This window comes from Lipotes vexillifer, unplaced genomic scaffold (genome assembly GCF_000442215.2).
Source record: "Lipotes vexillifer unplaced genomic scaffold, Lipotes_vexillifer_v1.1 scaffold647, whole genome shotgun sequence".
Lineage (NCBI taxonomy): Eukaryota > Metazoa > Chordata > Mammalia > Artiodactyla > Lipotidae > Lipotes > Lipotes vexillifer.
This window is the reverse complement of record NW_006793865.1, coordinates 96,725-108,835: the sequence shown is the minus strand read 5'-3', so window position 1 is coordinate 108,835 and position 12,111 is coordinate 96,725. Positions and strand designations below refer to the sequence as shown.

Genomic DNA, 12,111 nt, shown 5'->3' with positions numbered 1-12,111 from the left:
AGGGGCCAAGGACAGAGTTCAAGGTGGGACCTCAGAGGGAAGAGGGCTCAGAGGAGGCTGACTCGGGTTTGGGCAAAGTGAGATTCTTTCTCAAAATACAATTTAAAATATTACCTGGAAGGCAAAACTGATCAGAAAAGAAGCTCATTAAATATTCACCTCTCAAAACAATATAAAGATGTGAATTACCCTAAATGTTAGTTCTGTCACCACCACCGACAAAACTTGAATGCTTCCTGCGGGTCAGGACCTATACCAGCTCTGGGATTAAAAGATGAATAAGACCTATTCTGTCCCTGTCTGCGTAGCCCATACAATGTAGCAATTAAAACTGGCCATTAGAGTAGGACCTTCCATATGTTTCTTTAAGAGACAAACAGGAAGAAAAGAATTCCCTTTCAACCAAGACACTTTCTTTCTCTTTCTGCTTGTCCAAGAACCCCTTGCTCAGTCCACTAGCTTCCCTGCTTCGCCCCTCCGCACCCCACTTCTGCTAACTTAGCGCTCTTGAAGGTCCGCACCGCCGTCTCCCGGCCTTCGAAGCCCACTGCGCTTGCGCACATCCAGGTCTTACCCGCCAGCAGGGGGCAAGTCACGATTTTCTGTCCTCCTCGGCTGGGCTCTGGCGCCCTTCTTCTCCCAGCCTTCTCCCTTAGCTCTGGCCTGGAGACGCTTCCTTAGCAACGGGTCGCCCTTGGCAACAGGAGGACGCGGGCGGGCTGAGTGGGTTTCCCGCGCGTTCCTGGCACCTGCCTGCGGTGGGAGGTGCAGGCCGAGCCATGTCGGAGATCCTGTGCCAGTGGCTCAACCAGGAGTTGAAGGTGTCCCAGACCGTGAGTGAGTGTCACAGCCTGGGGAGAGCGGGCCGGGGCCGAGGGGGGCGCGGAGCCTGGAGCGCGGCGCGCTGATGGAAGGTGGCGGCGTGGCAGGCGCTAGCTGCCCGCTACGGCTCACCTGAGCCGCTGCAGGGCTTCTCCCGCCTCCGCTCTGCCGCTCGGAGGTATCCATCACCACGGTGGTCCCAATCCCGCAGGTTCTGACCTACCGTGGTGCTCAGCCATCAGAGGCTTCAGGGAGGGCTCTCCCTTGCTCCTTTGGAGAGAATTTTCTGGACTCTATCGTCTGGCCCTGACATTGCTCCTTTCACACTCAAGCGTGGTGTGGTACTAAGCCAACGAAATATGAAGCCTGAAAGCCAGCTGCCGCGCTACTAAATGTGTGCCCCTGGACAAGTTACAATACCTTCTCCTTCCAGTGTGTCTCCTGCAGTATAAAACAGATCCAGTCATACTCGCCATACCTAACTGCCTCGCAGGAGAGGGGTGTGTGTGAAGTGAGTTAACGCAGAACATGTTAACTTTTACAAATTTCAGCAGTCTTAGCTCAAATGTACACATTAGCTGCTTCTGACCACTTTTCACTCTTCCCAAAGCTGACCTTCACTAACCTGATTTTCCCTGAGCCGTGAAGTTGCCGCCCCAGGTTTCTAAATCTCACAACCACAAAGGCAGTTTTACATGTTGGCACCTTCTGTGACAGCCAAAATTCCAGAATAGCACTACACCCCCATTCAACTTCTTTCTGTTGTCTCTTAAGCAGTTCATTTTCCAGCTGGTAATGTTTTTGCTCAAAGCAAGAGGTTTTCAGACCGAATCATTTCAGTCTGTTTTTCCCAGAAGCATCCTTGCATAATGCCAACTTGCTACCAGAGGGGCAATAGTGCCAACTCAACCTTAAGTCTTAAGTCATCCACAGAATTTGCTAGATCAGTCGTGTCTCTGCAGCCACACAGTAAGTGTTATCAGCGTTTAAGATCTTTAACTTTGGAGCTTCTCCAGTTGCCTTTCTTGAGGCATAAAACCCGGATTTTTTCTTTGCCAAACCACCACCGGCACATGCCCTGGGAACCGCGGTAATTTTTTCCCCCAGGATTCTATGATCATCCCATGTGTTCCTCACCTAAAATACGATGCTGACCTCACCTAAAATACGATGCTGACTGTTCCTCACCTAAAATACGATGCTGATCTCAGGGTGGCGTTTAGCATTTTTCTTTTCATATTTCTTTCTCACCATAGGAGCCAAAATGTAATAACATGCCCTTAAGATATACTCTTCCGAAGAAAAGCAGTTATAAATTGCTCAGTTTAATTTGGTTTATTTACTTGATTAATAAAAAACGCACCCTTTGCTCAAGTCCCTAAGACTCTGTTGTATATTGAAACACTTTTGAGAAAAGTAAATAAAATTCATAAGAAATATAGAAAAACAGTAGTATGCCATTCTAATTGTAATCAGTTTGGGAATTTTGGTTTTGAGAGGAGGAGGAAGAATTACTTCATTCCGTAAATGTTAAAAGACTGGAGACTTTTTAAGTAAGAATTTAAATAACATAAGCTATAAATGGAAAATTCCCAGTGTTTGCTTTCCCGAAGCATAACACCGGAAGCTGTTAGCAGAGGCCGCTGCAGTATTCTGCATCCCATTCACTAGCAATACATATTCATTTTTTGATCCCAATTGCTAAGAGGAGCCTAAAAAGAGAGAGACAATCCCCTAAGTAACCAAATTCCATATTGTAAAAGGCTTTTCTGACTATAGGGCACACATTCAACTGTGTTTGGAAACAAACAAGATAGGATTTGTGCACCTAAGAAGCACACTGCCAGTTGATTTCTGTCATTAGATAAGCCATACTATGGTGTACAATGGAAGGCTTAGAATGGTTTAGAGGAACTCGCATGGAAGGACTCTTAAGTGGGTACAACCTCTGGGGAAAGTAATTGGGCAATTGCTGGATAAGGGTCCTGTTAAGAGCAAGGATTTGGAGGCCAGACTGTTTAGGTTGAAATCACTTATTCACACTTACTAGCTAGTGACCTTGGGCAATTTATTTACCTAAATTTTATGATATTCAAAATAAGGGTAATAATAATATCGCATTGAGTTGTGTCAAGACTAAATGAGATAATAAATGTAAAACATTTAGAATAGTCCCTGAGACATAGTAATGCCAAATCTTACTTTACAGAAACTATCATACAAAAATAAAACCACCAATATGTAAGGACATTTGAACAAGGATGTTTATTGCTACATGGATTGTAGGGGCAAAAAGAAAAAAATAAAAAAAGGAAACAGTTTGAATACCCTTCAGTAGCAGAATACTTGGGTAGATGATGCTATGGATTGTTATGCAGTCATTAGAACACATGAGTTAGTTGCTATAACTTTTGACCTAAAGAATGCTCAAGTAGGGCTTCCCTGGTGGCGCAGTGGTTGAGAGTCCGCCTGCCGATGCAGGGGATACGGGTTCGTGCCCCGGTCCAGGAGGATCCCACATGCCGCGGAGCGGCTGGGCCCGTGAGCCATGGCCACTGAGCCTGCGTGTCCGGAGCCTCTGCTCCGCAGCGGGAGAGGCCACAACGGTGAGAGGCCCATGTACCGCAAAAAAAAAAAAAGAATGCTCAAGTAAAACACAAAAGTTGTAGCTTATTGTAACCAGTATAATTTCATTGTTGCATGAGGATGTGTGAGAGAAAAGTGTGGAGAGGCATATACTGGGCCGTTGACATACACAGGACTCTTCATTCTGTGGTATGTGTAAGCATAGAGAGAAGTGTGGAAGGACATAAACCAGTGTATTGGTACTGGTTACCCTGGGAAAGAAGATTGCTGGCTTTTTTTTTTTGTACATCTGTGTTATTTGGCTTTTTGCTTAAATATAAAATTAAAGAAGTAGATAAAACATCACATGACGAAATAGGGAGAAAAAGAGGTTTAACATTTTGGTTGAAATATAGTAAGTATCTGGGAGTATTGGAGGGTTACATAAGAGTTATTTTCTCTAATAAAGTTTATAAATGGAAGAAGAAGAATAAAAGTTATCCCTTCTTGAGCACTTAGGTACTTACACCAGACGCTGTGCTAAGCCTTTTACATAGGTTTTCTTTTTTAATCTTTAAAAAAGCTCTAAGAGGCATTGTCCCAGTTGTACAGATGAGTTAAAAAGGCTGAGTGAGCTTGGTAATTTGTTCAGGGTCACTCATCTAGTAGGTACTAGAACTAGATTTGAAGCTAGATCTTTGACTAGTGCTCTTAGGCACTGTATTATATATTAGAGTGTATGCTTAAGGAATATATTTTTTAAACAAATTTACCCTCCCAAGTGTATTCACGTGAGCTCCTTTTAATGAGGATTATTGTTCAATTTGAAATCACAAGCAGTACAGAAATTCAACCACCCAGGCATGTTGTAACTTCACAGGGCATAACTTAATCCCTAGATGCTTAAATGGCAAAGGTGGATTTATTGATGTTTTTAAAAAGTGGTTCAGTCCATATGTTGCTTGCTGGGACAAAGAAAACAGAATGAGAATGCCAAGGGACAAAGAAAACAGAATGAGAATGCCAAGTGAATGCATTGCTGTCATTGGAGAGGTAGCTAAAGCCGATTGATTTCTGGATTATTCTGAAAGGTAGAAGTCAATTTGGATAAAGCATCTCATGTTGAATTTTGTGTTGTCTGGACTACCCTGAATATCAGCAGTAAGAAAATGAATTTCAATGGTCCTCAGTTCAGAATAGTCTCCCTCCACTTAATGAGGTTTCTGGGAGTCACCAGAGGCTTGATTAGTGTCAACACCTGACACTACATCTATGAAAACATCTATGTTACTAAAGCTAAGGATCTCCAGTGAGTTAAGTTTAACAAAACCGTTTTTCCTGGAAAATAATGCTTAGACATATATGTTAATGAAATGTCTTAAAATACAAAAAGTTGTTCAACACAAAATCACATCTGAAATTCAAGCAATTATTTTTATAACAAAAATAAGCAATATAGAATAACGTTACTAAGAGATCTGCTGTAAAATTCTTTACAAACTCTCAGTTATTTTCAAGAATAAGCATTGCCTCTGTTTTACAAAACACCTGTGAATACACTGTAAGAGGAAACTGGCATCAGAATGTCATAACTAAACATTCTCCACAAATGAGTAGAAGCATTTGAATTCCATGTACTGAACAGATCAGATTCTTTGTAAAAATGGATGTATAAGACAGTCCAATTATTTTGGATTCTGGATGGAGCTATATTGAAAATTGTAAATACCTTATTATACATATTTTTATTGTTTCAATAGTCTTAAACATTGTCATCAATAGTAACAAGGAACCAATAAAGAGAAAACCGAGTTAAGAAAGTTTAGTATCCCTCAGTCTTGATTTTGTAGTAGCCAAATTATAAATAATGATCTCTAGTCCCAATTTTATACCCTGAGAAGTAATAATAACAATTGCTATATATTTGGGAGGGTATCTAATGAGATTGCAAATGGAAAATATCTACCACAGTGCCTATCATCTACACTAGAGCTAGATACTCAAATATTATTTCAACCACTTTTCTACCTCTCACTTTAGAATTATGTCTATTATAGTGTCTGTCACATAATAGGCACTTAATAAATAATTGTTTATTACATGAGAATGTATGAGTGAGACAAAAGTAGGGTAAAGTATTGTTTTTGACTGAACCTTATGGATTTGTTCATCTCAAAAAGGTCACCCTGGGCGCTTTGATCCTCACCTTTGTGATTTCAGAAGCTCTGCTTTATTACTTAAAGCAACTTCTTAGGAATTGTCACATGCTAACAGAAATTACATTCCGCTGATTTTATCAGCTACAGTACCAATTCATCACGTGGAAAAGGACAGCGGAATAATGTATACTGGCAATGGAAAGTAATGCAAGTCTTGGTGGGCTGGTACACTCAGGAGGAGACCAAATTTATAAATCACATTGCTCCTTGACAGTTAGAACTTAGACATTACCAAAAGAATCCTCAAAGCAAGCTAATACTTGATGTGTTTTACTTTTCTGCTCTGGAGATATTTTATCTAGATATCAGTGAGTGGTTAGATTCGATTAGATTAAGTTAGATTAGATTAAAGTCAGATTCCCTCCTCCTTCTCTTGCCCCAGTGCTTGGGGAAATCATACTGTTCAATGATAATTTCCAGTGTTACTACTACTAAAAAAGCTTCTAAAATTATGATATTTGTGTATTTTTCTTCCATTGCAGCACATCTCTATTCTGAATAAGTTTAACTAATACATTTCAAGATTATCGTTTGCATGATGCGTACAAAATTTAAATAGATAAAGTATTGTGAGTTTTAAGAGATGGCCTATATTCCTTGTTAATTGGGTTTATAAGTGGGTTTCCATAGGTAGCTAAGTTTGTCCTTTTGTATTAAATCTCAGTAGTTTTTGTTTTAGACAGTGATATGTTCTACTGATGTCCCAAATTTTAGGGACATCCTTAATTTGGACTCCCTTGTGCACTGACTGACTAATCCCTTGTGCACTAACTATACTTAATCTGGGTTCCCTTGTATACTAACTAAAGGTCTTATGTCCACATTTTTTCAAAAGTTTCAAGTTTTACTTTAAGAAAAATATAGGGATATCAAAAAATCCTATTGAATATTTATTTATATACCATATTTTATAATGTATTGTAGTGACCTTTTATTAGCCTGTGACCTTACCATATCATAGAGACACAAAATTTTAGATCTGAAAAAGAATCTTAGACATCATTTAATTCTTCTTTGGCACATGAGGAAATCAGATCAGATACATGTAGAGATTTGTTTAGGGTTAGTTATACAACTAGGTAGTGGAAAGTTAGTAGCAGATTCTGAGTATGCTGACTTTTAGTTCATTCCTCTTTCCCCCAGGTATTATTAAACTACACATTTTCTCATACTTTAGCCTTTCAGGGTCATTAGGAAATACATGGTTTGTCATGTAATGTAACAAATTATTTGTTATTTCCTGGTTAGTTCAGCAGCATTTTCCTTGATTGAAATTTGACCTCTGTTGACTAGAAATTGAGACAGCAAATCTAATAACGGAAGACTGTTGTATAAATCAATGTCAAAATTTTAAGATATGAAGTTCCAAGAATGCCACCCAAAATTTTAACCATTAAAGAAGGTTATATAATATAGCAATTGAGATTTTGTTTCAGATAGTAAATCTTGAGAATTATGATGAAGTCTTCAAAGGAGAAAATTATAAAAATTGATCATCCTATTCTGGTACTGGAAGAAAAGAAATTGTCAATGTCCTCCAGCCAAAGAGCACAGGATAGGGCTTCCCTGGTGGCGCAGTGCTTGAGAGTCCGCCTGCCGATGCAGGAGACGCGGGTTCGTGCCCCGTTTCGGGAGGATCCCGCATGCCGCGGGGCGGCTGGGCCCGTGGGCCGTGGCCGCTGAGCCTGCGCGTCCGGAGCCTGTGCTCCGCAAATGGGAGAGGCCGCAACAGTGAGAGGCCCGCATAACGCAAGAAAAAAAAAAAAAAAAAAAAAAAAAAAAAAGCCTTGATCATAAAAAAGAATGAAATATTTGCAGCAACATGGATGGACTAGAGATTATTATACTTAGTGAAGTAAGGCAGACAAAGACAGACAAATATTATACGATATCAAAAAAAAAAAAAAAAAAAAAAAAAAAAAAAGAGCACAGGATACACCTGTAGTTGAACAAAACTGAGTTTACTGACTTGTTGCAACACATACCATGAGGAACTGTGGGGCATCTCAAGAAGAGGATGTTAGAAAGGCCTTATAGAATTTGTGTTTGTGTTAGGTGTTTTTTGGGGAGGGCTCAAGGAAGCAGCACTTTGCTCTGAATTGGAACCTGTAAAGGGAGCATAGACAACTCTATGATTGGATATCTTAACAAAACTTATCTAGGAAGTGGGGAGAGCAAAGCAAGGAAAAAGAAAAAGCAGCAGCCACTCACATCAATCAGAATAGGGGGATGATATTTGATCATTTTTTGTGTTTTGGCCAATACTGTTTCGGGCTGAGTTCAGACGTGATTACAGAGAGATTTTGTTTTTGTCTTAATCCATCAGGTTCACTGAGTAGCCTTGTCTGGTGTTGGTGTGATGTGAAATTGATTATGTTCGACAGAAGGCCGAGGTCTAGCTGTGAGTGTTGGGCCAACTCCTAGCAACACCAGGACCTAATTGGGCCAGGCCAGTACCCAGCCACCAGCAGCTGCTTTTCTCTCTCAAATGAAAGTAAATTTGCTTGGCTTTTTTTTTTTTTTTTTTTTTCACATCTTTATTGGAGTATAATTGCTTTACAATGGTGTGTTAGTTTCTGCTTTATAACAAAGTGAATCAGTTACACATATACATATGTTCCCATATCTCTTCCCTCTTGGGTCTACCTCCCTCCCATCCTCCCTATCCCACCCCTCTAGGTGGTCACAAAGCACTGAGCTGATCTCCCTGTGCTATGAGGCTGCTTCCCACTAGCTATCTACCTTACGTCTGGTAGTGTATATATGTCCATGCGTCTCTCTTGCTTTGTCACAGCTTACCCTTCCCCCTCCCCATATCCTCAAGTCCATTCTCTAGTAGGTCTGTGTTTTTATTCCTGTATTACCTCTAGGTTCTTCATGACATTTTCTTTTTCGTAAATTCCATATATGTGTTAGCACACGGTATTTGTCTTTCTCTTTCTGACTTACTTCACTCTGTATGACAGACTCCAGGTCTATCCACCTCATTACAAATAGCTCAATTTCGTTTCTTTTTATGGCTGAGTAATATTCCATTGTATATATGTGCCACATCTTCTTTATCCATTCATCTGATGATGAACACTTAGGTTGTTTCCATCTCCGGACTATTGTAAATAGAGCTGCAATGAACATTTTGGTACATAACTCTTTTTGAATTATGGTTTTCTCAGGCTATATGCCCAGTAGTGGGATTGCTGGGTCATATGGTAGTTCTATTTGTAGTTTTTTAAGGAACCTCCATACTGTTCTCCATAGAGGCTGTTAAAATGTGGTTGTAAAGCAATTATACTCCAATAAAGATGTAAAAAAAAAAAAGAAAAAAAAAACCTAGGCTAGGTCTTTGATCTTCTAGTGAAGGAGGAGCAAAGGACACTTAGCATAGAATGTGTAGGTCTATAGCCCCTTGTCTACAATCCGCAAATCCCCAAATCTCTTTAGTCATTTGGTGGCAAAACTTGACCGGAAATGCTGTGAGGCTACGTTTTGTCTTTATTTCTCCCACTCAAATGGTTTGCTGTAAAAATCAACTATGTCTGATTACATGTGCTTCCCCAGACTGGCGAGAGTGCTATAGCTTACCTGGCCCCAAGAGTAGGCCTGTATCTGAATTTAAGGATAGGGTCAACTATTTGTTCTCTGAGTACTGAGTTACCTTTAAATAAAGATGTTTGTACTGTAGTCATTGAGGATCTATTACTGAGCTTAACAATTGTGTAATTGATATAACCTGTTGTCTTAGAGTAGGGGGCAATAATAATAACAATAAAATGATCACTGAGCACTTACTATATGCCAGGAATTCTGCTACGCACTTTACATGCAATTATCTCATTTAATTCTCAAACCAACTCTCAGGAGGTAGAACCCATCATTCTCTCTCTTTTAAAGACAGGACACTGAGGCTGTGTAACTATCCAAAGTCTTGGGGCTCATAAATGGTCAAAGAGTCAAACTAGAGAATATTTCTCCAGAGCCTGTGCTCTCCTCATTACCATTTGGAATGTAGAAGGCTTATCTTCTTTTGTGCTTTCTCCAGCTGGCTCAGGTGGAGAAACACATAGACCATTTTGCCCTCTGTCCCAGCCTAAGGTAGACAAAGGCCCACATCAAAGATTTCAGCAAATGAAAACATTAGTGATGGGGATCAGATCTGAGGCTTGGAAGACTGGAGGCATGGCTGAGTGGCTGCTGAACAACGTTTCCCAGATGTAGATCATTTTAGAGCTCAGGGTGAAGAATGTCACTGGGCTCCCATGGTTCATGTATTTCTCATATTCTGCATTGCTCCTTATCCTAGAGTCAACCCACCTCTTCTTTCCTGTAGGTAATTCCAGTTGTGAGTGCAAATTAACTTATAGAGGTGGCTGTCATGAAGTTAGTCATGGTATTCCAGAACATGTACTGGGAAGGAAAATTTGATAAACCAAAGGGAAAAAAATAATCTTTCCTTTGAGTTTTCTTTTTTCCTTACTGTTTCCCTCCCCTCGCCTCTCTCCATTTCTGTTTCTCTCTCTGGCTGCTTATCTTCCTTTCCATACTTTTTAATCTACATATTCCTGGCTTATCTGCTTTTTCTTCATCTGATTTCTTGCATGTATTCTTCTTTTTTCTCCTCTTTCATTTTTTCTGTGTGTTTTCTCTCTGTTACTTTTGCTGTTTGCTATAGCTCTTCACTCATTATTCTCTTCTGTGTTCCTGTGGTATAAAAAAAAAAGAAAGAAAACAATCTGAAAGTGTCTAATACACACAGAACTGCAGACACATGCTTTCATACTTATTTATAGTAAACTACTTGACAGTGAAATAATGTGTTTACTGTTCTTCTTTGACCTTTATATCTAAAATGCCCCTATTTTAACCATATCAGAATTGCCTTATTAAAAAGTCCTGCCACTTCAAAGGAAGTGAATTATGATTTTATTTTTCTAGTGACTTTTTGTAGCAAAGAGTTTGCTACAGACCATTTGCCTGATAAATTGAGAGTGATGGACTAGGATACAGTTATTCCCCAGTTATTCACAGGCTAGATTTCAGGTCTTCAGTCAATAGGAACAATAGGCAAAGTGCAAAATCCAGTGAGAGTGGAGGAACGAGACCACCCAAAGGCGACATAGCAGTAGCCCCTGAATACAAAATAATAGTCTTTAGATTTTTAGTAGGAATCCATAGTCTGGCAATGACTGTATGTCCAATGGCACTTCAGAAAGCTAAGAATAAGGATGGGCTATAGAAGAGAAAAAGGAAAGAAGCAGAAAGGAGAAAGCAACAGACAGAAGAGGTGCAAGGCACAGCCAGAGCAGCCCAGATGGCACAGTGAGGACAGTGGTGGCAGCCGAAAACCAGGGAACAGCGTTGGAGGCCAGCAGTGGTGAGTCTCTGAGGAAAGGAGAAATCTGCAGTGACTCAGCAGGAGAAGATGGCACACCTCTGCCTTTTGGGGCAGAAGGAGCTATGTGGATTTCAGTTGCTTCCAAGACTACTGCTGTATGATGCCAGAAGGCAGTCAATAGATTCTAGTGCTAGATAGCTTAGGGGCTCACCCCAAGAAAACAGAATCAGTGAGAATAGTTAACATCTTTTTAAACTACTTTATAATTATATCGATTTAACCTAAGAATTGGGGTATTATTGAGTATAAAATACTTTGAGAACAGATATTGGGAAAGCTTTGGGCAAAATTGTGGGCTGGTGTCAAATATGCAAGAGTCTTATGATAATGTGAAGTTTTCTGAGTAAGGTCTTTGTACAGTGGCCTTTATGGAGCAACTCAACTCACCTCCCTGCAACCATGCACCAAGCATCAGTTCTACAAACCATGAAGAAATTATGTTTTCTTCATTTTCAGATAGCCACCTTATTACTAGTCAAATAGATTAAAGAGGATAATTCAGTATGAATGAGTTTGCGATACTGTGATAATATATAATATTTTATAGATATTTAGTATTGTTATTGCCTAAAGGACTCTGAAAGAAAAATATTGAAGATTTTTGGACGATTTTGAAGTCATTTGAGAGATGATGGCTTTGTCTTATGATAATATAATTTATTTTATGTATGGATTTTGTATATCATTCTTGAATACTGTGTAACCCTATACCCTTCACTTTATAAGAAAAATACAAGGGACCACAAACTAAGGACATTTTTAAAGAAAGCAAATTCTGTTTAACACTTAATGTCTTTTTCTGTGCTCATCATTATGTGCATACTATGTGGCAGGCATGGTATCAAGGAATTCTCATACATTACCTTTAATCTTTAAAATAGCTCTCCAAGATAGATATAGATATGAGGAGGGGATAGAAACTCAGGAAGCTTAAGCTTAAGCAGCTTGGAAGAGGTTGCACAGCTAGTAAAAGGCAGAGCCAAGATTCCTGCATAGATATTTCTGGCTCCAAAGTCTGTCTTCCTCTGGGCTCTCTCCATCATTGCACAGAGCACCAGCTAGACTGGAGTAAACACTGGAGCCAACAAGGAAAAGCTTGATTATGTTCAGCAG

The 12,111-nt window shown here is 39.8% G+C and overlaps 1 protein-coding gene across 1 annotated transcript in view; it reads left to right on the top strand.

Moving 5' to 3' along the window:
• Positions 1–726: 726 nt before the first annotated feature.
• The window catches only part of SPEF2 (sperm flagellar and cilia associated 2), a gene marked incomplete at its 3' end in the record, with an annotated part of 107,407 nt that continues 96,022 nt past the window's right edge, over positions 727–12,111 (top strand). Inside the window, exon 1 of the mRNA XM_007466842.1 lies at positions 727–837. Within this exon, the coding sequence (XP_007466904.1) occupies positions 780–837 (58 nt within the window). The remainder of the gene's footprint in view (positions 838–12,111) is intronic.